We start from the raw sequence: 21,635 nt of genomic DNA, 5'->3' as shown, positions 1-21,635 counted from the left end.
AGAAATCAAAAAAATAAAAGGAGGAGAAGGAAGAAGAGAAGGAGGAGAAAGGAGGAGGAGGGGAGGAGGATGACGATGACGATGATGATGATGATGACGATGTCGAAGAAGAGACCGGCCTTGTAAAAAAAAAAACAGAAAAAAAAAGAAAGAAAAAAAAACTGCTCTTCCTTCTTACCAAACATTATTTTCTCGAATTTTTTCTCTCTTTGACAAACGTTTTTTATTGAAAAAAAAAAAAAAAAAAAAGAAAGAAAAAAAAACGGAAAAAAGAAAAGAAAAAGACAAAAAAGAAAAAGAAAAAAGAACGTTGCCTTAAGTAGCGGCCTCTTCAGATTTGGCCGCTCATAATCGTATCTACCTCTCGAGAGAGCGTATACACAATATATGTATATTTTTTCTATCGTATTTTCTACTCGCTCGAAGGTTTAATAATTCGTTAGCTTGGAGGAGTGCGATAATAATAACCGATTAATATCAGAGATGCATTAGTATCACGTGCCAATATGCAATAATCCAATTATAAATTAAAAATCGATCAAAAGGGAAATAAAAATTAAAGAGAGATAGTGGATTTTTTTCTTTTTCCATCGTGGAGAAAACACAGGAGGATAGTGTTAGTGTATGTAGTGAGAAAGTTTGTCAAAGTGATAATAGTGGGAGGAGAACCAGCGCGTTCGGATTCTTGCGAACTCTCGCGAGAGGACTCGCCAGAGGACTCGCGAGAGGATTCGCAGAGAATCATCCCTTGTTCGGCAGGGTGGCCTCGCTAATACGACGCTGCCCAACGGCCGGAGGGCTCGGCGCACCCTCCGCCCGGGAATGTCCGCCCAACGACGAACCAACGACGACCAAAACGTCGACCGAAACGACGATCGAAACGACGACGAACAAGAACCCTCGGCGAAATTTTCTCACCGATGTGACACCGAGAAATCGTCGTTCCTTGATGGGCACTAGTCTCACCAAACAAAGTAGGGTGAGTGTCGTCGATGTCATCGTCGTCGTCGTCGTCATCGTCGCCGCAGTCGTCGTCTACATCTTCGTCATTGTATTGTCGTCGTTTTCGTCGCTCATAATTTTACTTACTTCGATTCGACAAAGCAATCGATAACTTTTATACGTTTCTTTTATACGTTTCTTTTATACGTTTATTTTTCTTTTTTTCCCCCTATCGTATGACCCTTCGTTACAGAGATCTCTTCAATGATGTAATGAAAATAATGTTAAATCAATAGAGAAAATCTTTTGGGTAAAGATACTTATAGATCAAGATATGTACCTATCCTTCGGTATATATGATATTACAACAACAAAACATCGAATTGATATATATATATATATATGTCTGTATGTATAGTCTTTTATAAATAAGCATCGTTTTATTGTAATAAATTCTTTTACTCATGAATCAATCCAATAATTATCTTATATTTTGGATCCTTCGATAAATTAGATTTAATTGATCAATTTCATTTGTATCTGTAAACTATATGGAAAAACGGTGAAGTTTCGATGTTCTTCGAAAACACAGATGTTCAATCTCATGGTTTTCTTTCGAAGATACATACATATATATTTTCCTTCGTGATACTACTTCTTGTACGATCTTATTAAAATATCTTGAACGCTCTGTGTTGTTGCATCTGTGTTATATCTCTTGAAGCAAACCGAAGGCACGGAAGGAATCGTTGAGGAAATTCACGAGTCATTTACACTCCTCGAGTAAAAGTTTGTTTGTTGATAGTTGTTCGTACTCACGAGAGAAATCCATTCACGAGACGGCGATGAACGAAGCATTCATACGTTCTCTCGTGCTATCTTTTAGATATATGTACGATGCTCTAACTAATGTTCTCTGTTTCTCAAAAATAATTTCAAAATAACAGATTGAATAATGAAAACACACATTTACGTCATAACTGTGTTACATACATACATACATACATACATACATATATATATATATATATAAATGCATACTTTTTAAATATATTGAATACAATAGTACACTCATAAATTTACTTCTACGTTGTCTTGGTAATTTAATTATTATTTATTCGAATACATATGTGCATTGTTTTTAATCCCATATTTTTATAAAAATTAATTCAATAGCACTATGAAAACTCGATTGATCATTGAAAAAAAAGTTATAAACGAACTGTATTATGTCAATGTATGATTGCATTGTTAAAATCCCGATTTAGAAACCAACCAAATATGATTGTTATTTATCATATATCATAATCCATTAATGAAATCCATGGAAAAAGAAATTTATTGCCATAGAAAAAAAAAAAAAAAAAAAAAAGAAAGAAAAAGAAAAATCACTTTATTATACTCGACTTTGTTAAACTTAATATTTATCATGATTATCAAATTTATTTAATAGTGTTTATTAAATATTTTATTGTCTTTAAACGCTTTACCTATATAATAATCATCGAAACATCAGGTTATCATAAAATTTATTAAATTACATATTTACCTAGAATATATTTACCTAGTAATTATAGAATTCCATTATGTTATATATAAGTTTCCTTATATTTTAGATACGTCGAAAGAATTGAGATTGCACGAAAGATATAAATCGTAAATGCAACGTATAATGGACAGTGTAAAGTAGCTAAGGTTTTTCCTTAAGAAGCAAGAGAAAGAAAGAAAGAAAGAAAGAAAGAAAGAAAAAAAGAAAGAAAGAAAGAATAGAAGAAAAAAGGGTGGTAGATGGCGTTCTTTGGGATTTAAGGCTCCCATAAATCCGTTCGAAGCATCCCTCGAATCCTCTCGACACGGCGCGGTCAGTCGGCTTTTACCAGATTGTATTCCTCGATAGCTCCTTCGCCGACGCTTTTACTTTAGCTTTCGAAATTCCCCGGAAAAGACGGCCCTTTCACTTGACTCTTTCCATTGCCGAATATCTTGTTCTCTCATTCCCTTCCATCTTTCTTCTTTCTTTATCTCCTTTTAGGTGTAAAGTAGTTGAGTGCAAAAGACAGCCCTTTTATCTAATACCTCCAAAGGGAAAATGTTTTATTGGTTTTTTGAATATTAAATGGGAACTTCTTCTTCTTCTTCTTCTTCTTCTTCTTCTTCTTCTTCTTTTTTCTTTTTTCTTTTTTCTTTTTTCTTTCTACCTATCTTTTTTTTTCACATTTTGACATTTCTTTTATTATATCGTTATATCAATAGATTTTTTATCCTGTCGAACGTGACGTCGAAGATAATTAATAAAGCTGAATTATAATTATATTGGAAAATTGTAAATGCAATTATAATTATTATATAATTAATTTATAATTATAATGCAATATTAATATTTATATACACACAGTCATAAGCATTAGAATTTCATTTGTCAAATATATATCTAACTTTTAATTGGATCAATATAGAACATTTAAATTGTTCTTCAATGATTCTCGAATATATCGAGTATATTTGATATCATTTTATTCATTAACGATATCACTACAAATTAATTGGTTTCTTTGTCTTTATTCTTTTTTATTATTATTATTATTATTATTATTATTATTATCATTATTATTATTATTATTATTATTAGAAATAACTTCAATTTAATGTTCATTCTTTTATTATTATTCGATTATTTTATATCACTATGTAGTATTTGATTTCTTCCTTAAATACCTTTTTCCTTGTGAACATAAATTTCACTTATCGAACTTCAATGGTACATAAATCTTACAGTATTCGATTAACACGATTCTATTTACCTTATCTACTTATCTCATCTACATAATTAGATTTCATTATTATTATTTGTTCCATTACTGATATTATATCTTTATCTTGTCTAAATCGATGTCGAGCTTCCATTGTAATTCTCTCTCTCTCTCTCTCTCTCTCTCTCTATATATATATATATATATATATATATATATTATTCTACGACACTATTTATGCGTATATACATACGTATATACGTCATACGTCATATATACGTCAGCTCTGATTTCTTTTATCGTTCGAAGATTGATAACTGATATAACCAATAGCTATAAATACTTTCAAGTATCTTTACAAATGGATTTATAATTAAGATCGGTAAGCACATATAGAATGAATAAAATTACAGCAAAATTGATCGGTGATAATATCGATAGATACGATTCCTATGGGGGAAGTTAAATCGCGCGATATACCAATTTCGGCAGACCGGGTCATCGCAATTATCGAGTGTCGGGAGAGAGAAGAAAAAAGAGGAAAGGAAAAAATGTTGTCCACTCGGCAGCCCTTCTTTCCCGTCCTTGTTTCATTCGGTCGTTCGTTTCGATTCGAAAGGATGCAATCAATGTAGCGTGCAATGCGCTTCGATTTAAATTCATGAATAATTCCTTCTTCTTCTCCTCCTCCTCCTCCTGACTTCAGGGGCCTTCGAGATCAACGAACTTCTCTTCCTTTTTTTCTTCCTTCCATCCTCTTCCATCTCTTTCTTCTTCTCCGCCTCTTCCTCCTCTTTCTCCTCCTCCTCCTCTTTTTTCCTCCTGCTCCTGCTCCTCGTTCAACTTCTGCTCCTCATCTTTTTTTCTTTCTACTTCGCTCCGCTTCAGGAGTATCGATCGACGAAACTTTTATCGAAGTTTAATCAAGAAAAGATCTAATTATCTGGAAACTTGGAGATAAAAACCCATAGAAACTCTATATCCAAAAGAAATTACTTTACTTGCTCCCTAGAAATTGAAATCCGACATGCTGCGCGAATGAATGAGAAATATATTCAAGTCACTTTCTCGTCCATTGATAAGCTTCAATGGGGATGTTTTTCTGTCACAGAGGGAGGCTACGCAACGAGATGTGGAACGAGAACGACGACAACGATTGGAGGCTGAAGCACGGCTACGCGAAGCTACGGCCGAAGCCGAACGAGCACGATCAAGGGTACATCATCTTCAAAGGGAATTGGCCAGGTAAAAAAAAAAAAGGACCATCTGATCATTTTTTAAGAATCACGTAGAAATAATTATAATAAACATAGATGAGTAATTATTGACAACTTTCTCGTGTATTATTTTTCTTTTCTTTTTTTTTTTTTTTTTTTTTGAATAATTTGTTAAATTTTTATTCTATTCAAAATGGTTTTATTGTGTGTTAAAACTGTCGTATATCGTCTGTAATTTCTTTTCTTTTTTTTTTTTTTTTTTTGTTATTTGTCTTCGACATTCAAATTAACTTTGTAAAAATGTAAAATATTTCGTCAAAAACACTATTTATATTGTTAAAATATTATAGAAAAATGTTTCAAGACAAAGTAGAAATTTATAAGGCAAGAGAATTTTTTTTTTCTTTTTCCTTTCCTCGAACTTTAAAAATCATTGAGTTTGTTGCTTTTTTTTTTGTTTTTTTTTCTTCTTTTTTTTTTCTTTTTTGAAGGAAACGATATATATTTATCTAACATATCGTCATAACTGATAAAATGGAAACAAAAAAAAGAAATCGATAGACGTTACTTTCGAATCTTTCGAATTAACTTATTTCAATATGAATAGTAGACTTTTTTACATCTCTAATCACGAATATGATTAATAAATCAATAAATTGAAGTAAATGTTAATCCTAGCCATAATTTCTCGACCAATATCGAAAGTTTTTAATAACACCCGAGGTACAGATATATGTATAGTTAATGGCACCCGTTTTCATTCTTTTTTTTTTTTCTTCTCTCTTTTTCCATTTTCTCTTGCCCATTGGTCTTTGCCACTTTTTTCCTCGTTTCCCTCAATAACACGTTACGAACGTCGCTTATTTCCACGCTTATTTCATCGAGCCCGCAAAGCTGGTAGGTATTTTATATTCGGTGGTCCAGACCACGCGGTATAAAAGTGCCCCAAGGAAGGTTATAACGTATAAATAATGAGAAAGAAAGAGAGAGAGATAGATAGATAGATAGATAGATAGATAGAGTGAGAGAGAGAGAGAGAGAGAGAGAGAGAGAGAAAGAGAAAGAGGGAGAGGAGGGAGAAAGGAAGAAGGAGTAGGAGGAGGAAGGGAAGTGTTTCACGCGCCGATAACCAGAGAATTCGATGGTAAATCATCGATATTGGCTTTCGTCCAATGATATATAGTACGTATATCGTTCGTCCTTCCCTTTGACCCTGCCGCAATGGTATAGCGAATATCGAAAGAATTGCGTGGAGAAAAGATCGATAGATAATTTAGTTTGCCGATAATATGATGTAACAAAAAAAAAAAAAGAAGAAGATAATAGATACATAAGTTTATTATATTTCTGATTCAGAAATGATAAAGAACAGACAAAAAAGATATATAATTGGATATACATATATTATATAAGTATATATGTATATACTTTTATATGTATGTATGTGTGTTTTTTTGTGTGTATACAATTAATAAATAAAAATAAAAAATATAAGTAATAATTATGGAGATATACAAATGAAAGATCTTAGTAAAATACATTGTTACTATTTTTTTTATAACTCTCAGCTTGAATCGCATAACTATAATTGTTTGCCTAATATGTAATATCAGAATTTTTCATATTTTGTATCTAAATAAATAAAACAAGAATAAGAACAACGACGATCATATATAAATAATCAACAATATTATATTGTATTGAATAGGTCAATAAGTAATTACGATATTTTCATTACAAAATATTCTACTGTGTATATATATATATATATAATATTAGTTCTACTTAGATCTAATAAAATATTGAAAATATCAGCATTAATTATTATTATCGGTGCGATCGATTTATACATTAGATGCATTAGAACAATTCAAATTGATTTCTCTTCGATTTCAAGAAAATCTATTTCGTAATCGTTTTAGCGGAACGTTAAGAGCTAAGACAAATACGAAAGTTTAACGAGAGGAGCTTTAAAGCCGATTAGCCTTTCGATATTTCCAAGTGTGTGCTTACTTACGAAACTAAACGAAAGTAAAATCGGCTTACTCGAGGGAGAACCCTCTTTTAACGATCCTCAAATATAAACTTCCAATTTTGCGTTGTACCTTTCGTTCGTTTATTATGACGAATAACTCCGTAGCACTTTTCAAGCTTCAGCGACAAGAAAAATACGTTTCAAGGCAATTCTTTCGTTCCTTCTCTCTATCTGACCCCTTTCCTCCCCCTCACCCAGTCACTCTCTCTCTCTCTCTCTCTCTCTCTCTCTCTTTCTCTCTCTCTTTTTCTCTCTCTTCTTATCTCATCTTTCAAAGAAGAAGTGAAAAAAGCAGCGAGAATCGTTAGGGAGCATTCAATTAGGATCATTTCACTGGAGGATTAAAATCCAACAGAGCCTCTTCACGCCTACCTGATTTCTTGTATGTCGTAGGATGGAAGAATCATCCCGTGGATTATTGCAACACAAGCAAAGGGCCGAACAGTTGAAGCAAGAAAAGACTGCCCTCACACTATCCTACGAGGTAAGAAGAATATCAGTTAAAAGTTGCCGGACCATTATTCCCGAGTTAATGTTAACCCTTTGTGATCTAATTTTTTTTTTTTAACATAAGTACAATATAGTATGATTTATATCTTAAAAAAAAAAAAACAAGAAAGAAAGAAAGAAAGAAAAAAACGATTAACCTTTGAATACGAATACAACGATCTATTTTATGTTAAACTTTTTTCGAGTACTGTATATATATATATATATATATATATATATATATATATATGTATAAGAGTATATAATTTATTCGTATTTAATTGATTTAATCTATCTGCAAAAAGCATATATTCATTTGTTCATTAAAACACTTCTAAAAGAAAGATCCTTAGTTTCCTAAAAATTTTTTTTGTATCAATCGATATTCGCGATAATAAAAACAAATCATTAATTTCGTTTTATTTTTTATATTTTTTTTTGTTTGTTAGCATACTTTGCATTAGGCAATCCTTTAGATTAACATTTCTAAACCTTTCTGCTCTGCGTTACAATAAATTTGTTCGTAATGATACGGCTCAAATGTTTATGATATAAAATTTGTTAAAAATTCGACAGTGACTGAAGTGACTATATTATTTAAAAATATACGTCTCAGGAATGTACTACACAAGAACGTACTACGAGAACTTTCTGTAAATCTCTTGCAATATTAATCACTTGCCTCGTTTTGAATTAAAGTAGAAGGTATCATTTCACGGTCCATTAAAATTTTAACGCGATCCGATAACTAGACTCGCGACCCTTTATAGATCGAGAAACGTTACTTCGGACCTACTGAAATATTCCAAGCAGAAAAATTATTGCTTTCTATTACTTTACTATTCGCATAATAGTTTCATTCTGAGAAAACAAAATAACTAACACGATAACTAAGAATGAACGGTGAAAACAAAATATATGTAAATAATATCCAGAGGATATATATATATATATATCGATATATATCACTAAAAATATGTCCGTATAACTCTAAACTATATCAATCAGAGATAGCAAAGTCGGAGTCTCATCAAAAGAGAAAAGTTGGTACGGCTATGGCTCGATAAAGAGGGGAACAGTAAATACGACGTTTGCTAGCATCCCTTTATACTTTACGATGTACTATGCTATCTCGTTCACGGACGGTTTCCCTCTAAAAGAATCGTACTTTGATCCCGACGGGTTCACATCACTGCCCTACGGAATATCGTTTATTATCGACCTATGCTCAATCATAAAATTCCAAAACGTTTATTTGTATGACCCTATGTATCTACATGTATATATATATATATATATATATATATATATATATATATGTAAAACAAATATATATTGTCAACGCAGCAAACTCAATAAAATTCAACGTATCAGCATTAAAATCCCAAAAAGTGAAAAAGAATCGTTCTATTTTCTCTCGTCGAAGATGACAGAAAATCGTTGCCACCCTTCACTCTCGAAAGAATACCGAGAAAAGGGCTAGAGGGATGGGGATGGTAGAGGGATATTTGAGGAGGAGAGAAGGGGAATAGAGGGAGCATAGACATTAACAGTAGGGCCGAGAGAACCGCCGGTTGGTACGACCGTTATAAATCAGACACACGCACCCTCTATTAGCGTTCCTGTCCCTGGCAGCTCCTAAGCTCTAATTTAACGTTAACCGCCTTTCTGCTAATAACGCGTTGACGCTTTATTAACTCTCCGAGCTAATTGCGATAAACGTAATATCAGTACTTGAAAAGGAGATAAAACAAAAGATAAAAAAAAAATATCAATTTTTTAATCATTGTTGTTGTTTAGGCACGGGTTCATCAGTACCAGGTTCAGATCTCAAAGTTACAATTGGAGAACGAGTCGATGCGCGGTCAGTTGCGTGGCTTGGAGGCTGCGTGCGCTGGAGAGGTGCATGCTGCACTGGTAGCACGTTTAGCGACCTTGGAGAGCGAACACGCAGCCCTGGCACGTGACGCCGATGCTCAGCGTCGTCAGTACGAGCGGTGCCTCGACGACGTCGCCAACCAGGTGGTCCGTGCCCTTCTATCTCAAAAGGTTCATCGAAAGCCATACTTTTCATCATTCTTACTCCCCTATTTCACTTCCCTTCTTCCTTTGTACTCCCGTCTATTCATCGAAAATCCGTAGTCCTTTCTTCAACCTGATTAAAGTACTTTATATTCGTTGATTTTTCGTTACAAAAATGTTGACAAAAACAAACCTACGCGTATTAATTATAAATATCGAAGATTTTTTAATTTCATAGATATATATGTAGGAAGGATTTTTTAAAGGAAAAAAAAAAGTTTCGAAATTAATCCTTATCATTTCAAGAATATTAAATAAAAAATTTTGATATCCTAAGATAAGACGCTAAATAGTTGTTACAATGTAGTTCTTTATAAATATGACAAATTTTTATAATATAATGTTTATAAATATTGCGCTAATGCAAATATCAAAACCAACAAAAAATTTTGAAAGACAGATTAACAGAATTACTGCCAATTGAATTGATATAAGAATTAATAAAAAATAGAACATTTCATTCGTGATCATTTCGAGATTATATTATTACAAGTCATCAAACTCATATCAATATCAGCTCTGCAGTATGAAATTAATAAAGCTATGTCGTGCGATTTGAAATTATGAAATAAAGTTGATTGATCGCGAAAATATTTTTTATCGTTAGAAAAAGAAAAAAAAGAAACTCATTGAAACTTCAAAGACAACGAATGTAAAGTCCTATCGATAGTCCAGCTTACTGATACCTGTGCAATTTCTCTCAGGGTTTCAGGGAAGAGATCGGTGCGCTACAAAGGCGCATACGAGAACTCGAAGCTCAAAATCGAGCACTCTCGGGTCTCCTGGCTCAAGCAGCGAGTCCTGGAAGTCCCACTGAACTAATTCAAAGTATACTCGAGGCTGGACCAGCCGCTTTAGTAGCTGCTCTTAGCCTAGATCCATCCTGGGTTCCTCTTTCCAGACCACGCTCCCTTAATCTACAAATACCCGTAATGGCGGCTGCAACAAAATGTCGACGAAACAGACCCACTCTAGGTATTATATTTAAACATTATTATAATATTATCCATTATTATTAATATAAATTAGATTTCAATATTACCTTGAATTTTTTCTTTTCAATGGAATAATATCGATTGAATTCAATCCTAAAAAATATTTAAATATCATATCCGAATTGATTAAGTTTAAAAAAACAAAAAAAAAAAGAAAAAAAAATAGAATTACAAAGAAAATCTTTAAAACGCATTTTTTTAGAGATTATTTCTTATCAATAAAAAAGAAAACAAAAATAATTATATATATACATATATAGGATATATACGTTGTTTAGTGCGCTACATGTTTTATTTAACGTTAGTAAAGAATGAAAATCTGATCTTTCTTATCCTCAAAAATTATTAATTTACATTATTTGCAATTGGATATTATCATTCTTTCTTATTCCAGGTCAGAAACCTTCAACAGGTTCGGGAACAGCGTCAAATGGGACAACAGGTGCCACGGAAGAGGAAGGTAGCGAGAGTCCTGAAAGTGGTAACAGGGATGAAGGTTATTCGACGATGTCGAGTGATGTTCAAGGTGAAGGTGCTCGTCAGGAACCTTCGTCACGTGGATTAGAAGATCTTAAAGAGGCAACCGATGAGACTGAAGGCGACGTTTCTCCGGATGCACGTTTAATAGCACTTGATGCCGGTGATCCAGATGTTCTCTTCCTACCTCTCAATTTAACGCTAGGAATTAATCCACGGCATAGTTATCCACCGAGCAAAGACCTTCTACCCTATCAGCACGTGATGCGCAGCTTCTCGGACAGTCATCTTTGCTTGAAACTCACAGCGACGAGTAATTTCACGCCATACAAATTACCAAGCCCCATGGGATCCTCCTCCCTTCTTCTCGTCGAAGAAGAGGGCTGGGATGCCGAGTACGTACAGCAATGGCTCAGGTTCGTCCATCGAATTCCCCTTTAACCCTTTATACGTTTGCTGCCACAAGCATTACTATTGAAATATCGAATTATTAATCGATTTTCATAACTTAATATCAAATAATTACGTATTGAATGTATTTCACGAATAATTGAAATAATGTAGTTATAATCCAAGTTAAATACTTATTAATCAAAAATTTATGAACGAACTAACTGATTGATTCATAAATAAATTCATTACTAATATCTACACGTTAACAAGGTTATATATTTTAATCTATAAACGACTATAAAAAAAATATTTCGTAACTGATGGTAGAAGTATGGAAAAAAAAAAAAATAAGTAAAAAAAGAGCAAAAAAAAAAAAAAGAAAGGATGAATGATTTTTACATGTAACACGATAACTCTAAAATGTAAAATAACATTTAACATTTAATTTTATTATGAAAAATTCATTTTGGTAGTAAACGTTGTTGAACTTCCTTCCGTCCTTTTCTTTTATTCCATTAATTTACCGAAAGTAGTAATAGAAAATAAAATATCGATATTGATTAAAATTCCGTTCTCTTATCGTATTGTTCAGATTGGACGATAGCAGAAGCGCTCAACAGCATCGAGATTTACTCGAGTTGGAATACGATAGGGCGGAATTGGAAGATTGGAGTTTTTCGTTGTCGACGGAGGACCTCGTTCAAACTGAATCTACAGCGTGGAAAGAATCAAATGCCTGTACCGCTATGCCCGCACTCCCTGCCATCAAAGAACACAATCCTTTGGAACTCGAGGAGGATGCAAACGAATGTCTATGGAATGGTGCCAGCTACCTCGCCGATAGAGCAGGGGGTGAATTGGTACAATTTCTTGATTTCACTCTACAGAGTTAGTCATGGAATTGAAACAGTTTGTGTCTCTTTCTTTTTTTATCACCGAAGATAAAACAAATTTTCAATAGTGTAATAACGTTAATTCATTATGGGTAACTAGAGTGATAGTAATATAAAAAAAAAAAAAAAAAAAAAAAAAAACAATGCAACTGCATTTTCTTTCCTTTTAACGAAGTTACATAATATTACTGTTTTCGTATTAATCTATTTCTCGTTATTTCTCGTAATTTTCTGTCTATAAAAATCTTGGAAGAATAAATACTCCAAGAGATATTTTAAATAAATGATATAGTTTATTGGAACGAACTATATGACATTCCTTATCATTGTAAAATTTAAATTGATGAGCATTGAAAAGTATATGAATATAATACAGAAATATATGGTTCCATTAAAAAAAAAAAAAAAACAAAATAAAAAAGTAATGAAAGAAAAATAAAAAAAGAATCCAATTGCACTTTTTAATATATCTTTGTTATACTTACAATACCATTAAAATTATTCTTTTTATCACCGTTTCAACAATACAATCCTTTTCAATTCCACGACTTAGCCTGTATTATTTTATTAAAGAAACACAAAGCATTAAGAAGCGTATCAATCTATAATAGGTCGCTCTATTGATGGATACGAGGACTGCAGGACCTTGGCCGTATGCTTCGAGCCCTGGTGCCTCATGGAGTAGCGAGGAAGGCGTTTTAGAAAATTCAAGTAAAAGATCGTCGGCAGCTCTCTCCGGTTGTAGCGACGATCCTGACTCACCTTCAATTGGCACCGATTTCACCAGGGACTTTTACAGATTGGTCAAATTCGAAAGTACCAAAAGTCTCGCGAGTACTTCCTCGAGAAGCGGTAAACCACCAACTGACAGGGAACAAGCCCTTCAAAGTGTCCTATCCTTCATAGCCGAACAACAAATGTATTTGGCAGAATTACCGAATAATACTTCGGAACAAAACGATATCCCTGGGCCAACCCATTCGATTGAAGGTAATTATTGAATCAACGGAAAACTGAAAAGTTTGTAAAAACATCTTCAAATTCGTATTTTTATTTTCTACGTGTATATGTATAATGTTATTTTCGTTACATCGAAAATATTTTTCTATAATTTAGAAAGGATTAAAACGATATTAATAATGCGTTATCATTTTCAACTTATCTCAGTTACGTCTTAGTTTTAAGAATTTGTATATGTAAATAATTTTAAGTTATTTTATTTTTATCTTTGTCATTATCAAAAACGTTTTTTTCTCTACGAAAAAAAGAAAAAAATCATTCTGAAATATACGATTAATTTTTAAATTTGTCTAAGTTTCGTCTTAGTTTTAAGAATCCGTATTTTGTAAGTAAGTTTAAGTAATTTATTTATTCTTTTTTTTTTCTTTTTTTTTTTTCTTTTTTCTCTTTGTTATATTACGAAGAAATATTTATTTACGAAAAGAAAAAAAAAATGTGGTTCTCAAATATATGATTATTTTCAACTTTTGTCTATATTTTCATCTTAGCATTAAGTATTAGTATTAATAAACTGTTTAATCGATTAAGTAATAACCATCGTACTATTAAATAATTTTTAACTTTTTGAAATAAACCTTTCAAATGCGAAGGATTACGTTTGAATATATTTTCAGAAAATCCTGGAAATAGAAGCGAATGTGCCGTCGAAGGTTCTTCCATTGGTACGGAAAGATCTCCGTCGTCGCAAGAAAGTGCTAATTCGGAAAATATACTTGAAGTAAACAACGAGGACGATCCGCTCGAACAAATAGCAGTACCTCCTTTGCTAATCGAAGATAGAATGCTTGGTGTTGTAGGGTCTAGTACTTTAGTAGGTGCTGTAGGTTATACAACGGTAGCATCCACCGAATTAGGTGCCGTTCCCGAAGAAGACGAGGAAGCGGCTACTTCTTCGACCCCTAGCACGGTTGTGAGTTCAAGAAACCTTCCATACATACGTTTAACACGTTCACTGTCGGCCGAGTATAAAGAGTGATCCATTTTAATTTATGCCGGCATATATCTTTGATATTATTTGTTATATCGAGAAATTTTTTCAAGACAACAATTTTTACGAATATTTGCAAAAATATTCGCGTGGATTTATTAAAATAAATTCATCCTATATACATATATGTACGTCGATTCTTTGCACTTAAATATCTTACACAAGTAATATAAAGTGTACATACATACGTGATGATCTTCCAAATTTAATTGCGAATAAATTATTTAATTCAATCATACGAGTGAATAATCCTTATAATAAAATGTATTTGTATCGAAAATATCACTTATTTTTTTTTTCTTTTTTCCTTTTTTTATTAATATTCATATGCATACTTTTACATGCAAACATTATATTTTTTTTTAGGTAAATACAGAGTGCAAGGAGAATAAGTTTGATTTATTATGAAGAACATGTAGATCAGTGGATAGTGAACGTGAAAGATTTATTTCTTCAATGTGCATCCCTCTTGAAACTTTCATTTCATTTCGTCAGGTTAGCCCCGCGAGAGCACCACTATTGGTTGAAGGTAGGGACAGATCTTTGAGCTTCCACGAACGAGCAACGTCGAAAGACGTTATCGACGAATTAAATCGAATGATTAGAAAAGGCGAAGATAGTACGGTCAATCAAGATCCTCAGGTAGCGCTCGAAAAATTGGATCTTGCTTGCTGCTGCCCAACTGGTTGGGTTCACGTTGAACGTGACATCGACTTCACAGATCCTAAGGTATACCAATCTCTATCTCCCTTCTTTCTAATACAAATTTAAATAAACACCCATGAAAGATCTTAAAACGAGTAAAAGACAATTTTTCTTTTTTACACGCGTTACGAGTTTTATTGAATTAAAAGAAAAAAGTATTATTTTATCTGAAATATTTGTTACATATTCCTAAACGCCAAGAATAAATTTTTATATATGATGAATTAATATTTATTATTTATTATTTATTATTTATTATATTATTATCGTATTTATTATTATCGTTATATTTTTTATTTTTTTTTGTACTCCTTCTCTAATATTGCTCCGTAGAGCTTAGATAGTATAGTGTTCCTTTAAAAATAGCTAAAAGAAAAAATTCTATGAGTAACATATTTAAAAGAGTTATTTCTTTTCTTTTTTTTTATTTATTTATTTATTTATTTATTTATTTATTTATTTATTTATTTATTATTATTATTAATGATATAAAGATTCTATGTTGTAAAACGAAAAATTGGTTTAGCCTTTTAAAACTCTTCGTGACCTTGACCGTACAATCTATCCACTATTTCCCCTGCCTTAACTCTTTGAAACATTTACTAAATCATACGCGTTTATTTTCTTTCTCTTCAGGCCAGAGCAAACCTTCTAGACGTGATGTTGGCAAGTAGCGAAAGTTCTTCGGCGACCTCGAGCAGCGGTTCAGCTGGTAGTGATTCCGGGGATGAACCACCGGATTACCGACATTTGCACAGGTTACATCGATACCGACGACAAAAAAAAGGTACACTTTTTTCATAAGGTTAACGCGTCTCTCCGTTTCTACTATTCTTTTTTTTTTTTTTTTTTTTTTTTCTTGCATATCGTCTCTCGTAAAACAGTGGTGCGCAAAAAAGTATCTCTTCACTTTTATTTACATTCAAATTTAATTAATGATATCGATAATATATATTATCGATTTATAAATCGATAAATGTCGGAAATATCATTTTTAAAAAGACAGATTAAATTTTTATTTTATTCAAAATTTACAGATACGCCGCGATTGTTGCACGAAAAATTTCTCTTTCTTTTTTTTTTTTTTTTTTCTTTTATCTTTTCTATCTAGTTATATCGAGAGAGAGAGAGAGAGAGAGAGAGAGAGAACACAAAATTAAACAATTCCGAAAGTAGATTGATTTCATTTCCTTGAATTGTATTTTTTCGTCGAAGAAAAAAAAAAGAAAAAGAAAAAGAAAAAAAAATTGTTCCTTGGTCAATGCGACATGCTTTATTCGATTACAAAATTTCATTGAGAATAAAATTTTTCGAATTTGGAAGCTTCTCTCCTTTGAGAAAGTATAGTTGGGATTATAAATAATTTACGCACCACTGTCATAGAGTATAACAAACGCGTAACACCTCCCCTCGCTCGAACGCGAGCACGTGTGTCGTCGATTTATGGAGAAAAAAGAAAAAAAAAAAAAGAAAAAGAAAATAAAAGAAACTAGAAAAAAAAAACAAATTCACTTCGCTTACTCGTTACCGCTCATCTCATTCGATCGCACCTTCACCAAACATAAATAAGTAATAAAGATTTTTATGACAACTTCAAATATCCTTATCTTCTCGTATCAATGAGCAATACTCACTTTCAATGCTTATTAACACTGATCTTCTGGAAGGCTGCGATTTTTCTATTAGAGATGTGCTTAACTATAATATCGATAATTGTGTATAAACAATGAAAACTTATCGATAAAATCTTTTTAATTGAAAATACTTCAAATTTTTAAATAGAATTGTTTTCAATTTTTGATAAATTGAATAACTATAATTATTGATCTTTTTATATGTATCTTCAACATATATTTACTTACAGACACTTAACGCATTTTATATTTATCTGAAATAAATACGCATCGATATATTCAAAAGTTAAATGCATTTAATCAGATTTCTGAGAATATTGTATCAAATTATCGATCACTTGCTCAATATGACTTTATTTTTAGATTAATCATTAAAAGTATCAAAGTTCATCGTGAAAATTCGTTTAATCACAAAAGTGAAATCATATTAATGGAAGAAAAAAAAAAAGAGACATAAGTTTAACGATTGAACATATCTTATGAATTTTAAACAGAGTAAAAAAAAATAATGAAAACGTTAATTCAACAGAATCATTAATTGAACATTCCGATATCTGAATTTTCTAAATAATGTATTTCTTCGATTGATTAGATTTTCACAGATTCAATTTGTTTAACAATTTTTTGATAAATTTTGAAAATAATTTTGTAACAATTTTTTTATCATACTTTTGATTAAAAAAAAAAAAAACATACCGATAAAACTTTAACAATTATGATATATTATTATTAATTATAGATACATCGATAATATCAAAGTCGTATCAATATTTTTCGAACAAGTATCGATAATCGTTAAGCACAGCTTTATTTTCTACTAAATATTATAGAAGCGTCTTTAAGTTTTGAACGTGGCAATACCAATTTGATTTGATTTAACTAAAACGTGCTCACGCTTCGTATGCTTTCGTATGCTCGCTCAAGGAACGTCCTTACAAAATTTTTACAATTTTGTAAAGACGTACGTATACATATATATGCATCATCGGAAAGCAAAACGTGATCGAGATAATATTTTTCCATTCAATTCGAAAGAAATTTTAATGGAATTATCGAAGAATTGATTATGTGAATTCATTATTGTCCATCTCTCTCTTCTTCTCGACTATTTTATTTTAAAGTGGAAAAATTTAAATAAAAATATACGTCTTGATACGTCATCGAACAGATTCGTCTGTTTCATAATAATTGTCATTTCATAAAATTTAAATCTAAATATATTACGTAAAATATAAAATTTTTGTCTACAGTTGAAACAAAAGAAAAAAGGAGAGAGAAAGAGAGAAATAGTCAAAAAAAAAAAAAAAGTTATAAAAATTCAATTAATATTCTTAGAATGAACGAACGCGATTATCCAAATATATAAAATATATCATTTGTTTATTTATTTATTAATAACAAAACGTACATGTACAAAATGTACATTCATCCTCTTCACAAATCAACCTTTCAACATGGTTTTCATTGGGAAAAATATAAATTTGTTCATTATTGAGCAACAATACGTTAACATCGATCCGTTTATCTTCTCCGTTTGATATCATTTGCAAAAGAATAAATAAATAAAAACAATAAAAATAAAAAAAAAGCTTTTACAAATGGTCACACATTCTTATATATATATATATATATATATATATATATATATATATATATATGTGTATATATGTATATGTATACGGTCCGCATACACGAATTAACACAATCGCTAGTAGCTCTCGCTGTACATAGCTTTTTTTCCATATTTTCTGTTCAGATGGTAGCTCCTACGCGGTGTGCTTTGATTGTCACAAGAAAAGCTACGTAGTTCGGCTTAGTGACGAACAATTTCTATAATCGTCTTACCAGTCGGAAAGGAATATGTTTCATCGTGGCAACTTTTATTCGATCCAGCGTACGGAACTATACGGAATTGTACGATATATAATATATAGTCTTACCTCTCATTGGCTCTTACTAACATACTTATTAACCAGAAGACGAGCGTAACGAGAAAGATACATACGCGAAAGAGATTAACCTTTACGCAATTCCACAATTCTTTCCAAATTTTCTTTCCAAATTTTTCCTATATAAATACATCCAATTGTTTTTTCTACATTTTCATAGAAATAATAATAAATATAATAACTATACGTATATTCATTATTAGCGAACGACACTAACCCAATCTAAACTGATTGCACTTATTCTTTCAAAAGAATTTTGTCCGAATATTTCATAAAATGATCTCATTAGAATAATAAACATAAAGGATAAAATGTCATAGTCATTAATATCTATTTATAAATGTTCTCCATAATGTGTGTATATTTTAATAAAACATTTTTATCGTTATTTATACATATCATACATCGATCGTTCGTTATATATTAAAAAAACAATTCGTACTTTCATTTATCATCGATTAATAATTACCAACTATCATTCGGCTTTGAAAACTATCGAAATATATCGTGACAATATTTTTAGTTTTGGAATTGCGTCAAGGATCATAAGCGATATAATCTAATTTCTCTCTTACGATGGATGAACTTAATTAAACTTATCGTCATATCCTTAGATGATAATATAACTACATGTATTGTAAAGTGATACAAGTCGAATCGTCCTAAACGTTAACGAGATTAATGAACTCTATATAAACGAAATCGTAAAAGAGAAATTATTAAGCGTAACGTGGGATGTAATCGAAGAAAAAAAGAATTAAAAACAAGTATAAAAAAAAAAAAAGAAAAAAAAAGAAAAAAAAAGAAAAAAAAAAGAACAAAAGAAAAGATAAAAGGGACGCGCGAAGAAGGGTGAGAGAAAAGGATAAAAAGAATAGTAAAAAAAGAAACTAAAAAGAGAGGGGAAAGGAGAGGTAATATGCAAAACGAATAAAAAAATAAAGCAAAAAAATGAAAAGAAAAAAGAAAAAGAGTGCTAAGCCGAGCTACTCTATGTTCCGCTAGAGCCGGTATAGGAAGAGAGAAAGAGAGCGAGGGAGAGAGAGAGAGAGAACGCGCGCGCGCGAGAGAGAGAGAGAGAGAGAGAGAGAGAAAGAGAGAGAGAGAAAACGCGAAAAGAGAGCCGAAGAGTGAAGTGTCTGAGGCATGTTGACCCGCTGCGCTTGGTTTCTCAGCATCAGCGGCACAGGCACAACGCGTCCTAAGACCTTCCACTTGGGGAACTTCGAGGCCGTCCATAATCGACCGCGGGGAGGACTTTTTCGTGAGGTATGGCGAAAAGGAGCGTGAGGCCGTGGCATCCTTTGATTTTCTCGACGAGATGGTCCCGTCGTCCTCAGCTTGCTCGGACGTCGCTTCCGAGCACGGTTCCGACAACAAAATGGATGCCATCGATCAGGATCACAACAAAATCCTCACCTCGAGTACCCAGACGACAACGACAGCTACGACGATGACAATGACAATGACGATGACCATGACGAGGATGACGACAACGATGACGACTACCGCTACTACTACTACTACTACTACTACGAATCCTCTTGAAATCGACGATATAACACGACCTACCGAACAACAACATTCACTTTAGAAACAGATACGATTTTTTCACTTTTCTATACGCTTTATGACGCGAGAAAACGAGAGAGGTGTCGCATAATTTTATCAGATTTTCATTTAAAACTTGCGCGCCTCGCATCGTGCCTAGTCCAACAAGTTGCTGGGATACAGAGAGGAATGAAAGGAAAAGAACGATAGGACCAACCTACGTATGATGTGTATTATGTATTTGTGTATGTATTATGTATGTATGTATGAATTTATGTATGTACGTATATACGTACGTATGTATGTATGAATGTATGTATGCATGATGTGTGTATGCATGTATGTATGTATGCATGTATGTATGTACGAATATTCTTTCGAATTGGTTCCGCGCTCTTTTTTTTAAGAGACAAAAAACAAAACGAAACACGATTTCTGTGTTTTATTTGTTGTAAAAAGTTATCCGAACTAATTCCCTCGTCATCATTTACATATGTATGTATGTAACTGAAATCGTCGCGTCCACCTGCGTACGAATAATTTCTTTTCGTTCGCAAAAAGAGGGTGGAAAAAGGTAATGGTGGCGGGAGGGACGAGCGAAAGGATAAAAAAGATAAAAGGATATTAGGGGAAAAAAAATGAAGAGAAGAAAAAAAAAAAGAAAGAAAACGAAAAAGAAAAAATCAATATATGTGAAATAATACACGTATAAACGTACCTATTAGAAGCGTTTAGAAAACGCGTTGATAAGGAAATACGGTAGGATATCTCCCGATAGGTTTAAACTACGTCGCTGGTATTATTATTAACGCCAACTAAGTCGGCATATTTGATGGGATTTCTCTTCGAGAAATAAAATAATTCAAGCGACGAAAGTAGAAATTTCCAACGATACGTATATGTGTGTACGATAATCAATAGGAATAAGAAAACGAAAATCAAAGTTTCTATCGATAATAAGAAAACGAGTCCTTGTAATTGTAGTCGCCGTTCCAAGTAAGTACCTACAAATCGTTCAAACGATTTACAAAGTTCGATTTGAAATATATACCTACGATACGATTTACGAACGCGAGTTACTACTACGGACTGCTGCTCGTAAGAGAACCATTAGAGGAGCACTGTTGTTGTGTGGTAGAGAACATTTCTTTTTTTCTCTTTAAGGAAAACATTTCTAATGATCGACATATAAAATTAACTGCGCGTGTCCTCTTCATATCAATCTTCTTCTTCTTCTTCTTCTTCTTCTTCTTCTTCTTTTCTTAAATATGGCCACGAAGAGTTGCTCATTTCTTAGATTATATAACGATGTTAAAATCAATTATTATACCATCGAAGTATATAAATACAATAGAACCATTTCAAGGCCATACCTATAATCATGAAAAAAGGTAAATAAAATATTCATTTTCTTTGTCTTTTATCTATTTCCTTTTCTTCTTCTTCTTCTTCTTCTTCTTCTTCTTCTTCTTCTTCTTCTTCTTCTTCTTCTTCTTCTTCTTCTTATTTTTTCTT

The 21,635-nt window shown here is 32.2% G+C and overlaps 1 protein-coding gene across 5 annotated transcripts in view; it reads left to right on the top strand.

Moving 5' to 3' along the window:
* The window catches only part of LOC118449776 (uncharacterized), a 166,572-nt gene extending 144,985 nt beyond the window's left edge, over positions 1–21,587 (top strand). For 2 of the 5 annotated variants that reach the window (XM_035884752.2, XM_085658957.1), the window contains 11 exons: positions 4,804–4,937; positions 7,338–7,428; positions 9,234–9,482; positions 10,220–10,490; positions 10,905–11,403; positions 11,973–12,240; positions 12,885–13,263; positions 13,908–14,203; positions 14,777–15,010; positions 15,623–15,773; positions 19,745–21,586. In XM_035884752.2, the coding sequence (XP_035740645.2) occupies positions 4,804–4,937; positions 7,338–7,428; positions 9,234–9,482; positions 10,220–10,490; positions 10,905–11,403; positions 11,973–12,240; positions 12,885–13,263; positions 13,908–14,203; positions 14,777–15,010; positions 15,623–15,773; positions 19,745–20,163 (2,991 nt within the window). In that variant the 3' untranslated portion in view covers positions 20,164–21,586. Of the gene's footprint in view, positions 1–4,803; positions 4,938–7,337; positions 7,429–9,233; positions 9,483–10,219; positions 10,491–10,904; positions 11,404–11,972; positions 12,241–12,884; positions 13,264–13,907; positions 14,204–14,776; positions 15,011–15,622; positions 15,774–18,376; positions 19,331–19,574 lie in introns of those variants that run through there. The other 3 variants (XM_035884760.2, XM_035884779.2, XM_035884768.2) reach the window with 3 other exon arrangements.
* Positions 21,588–21,635: the final 48 nt, after the last annotated feature.

This window comes from Vespa mandarinia, chromosome 8, assembly GCF_050613455.1.
Source record: "Vespa mandarinia isolate Hongniang chromosome 8, ASM5061345v1, whole genome shotgun sequence".
NCBI classification, from domain to species: domain Eukaryota; kingdom Metazoa; phylum Arthropoda; class Insecta; order Hymenoptera; family Vespidae; genus Vespa; species Vespa mandarinia.
This window is presented reverse-complemented; position numbering and strand designations above follow the sequence as displayed.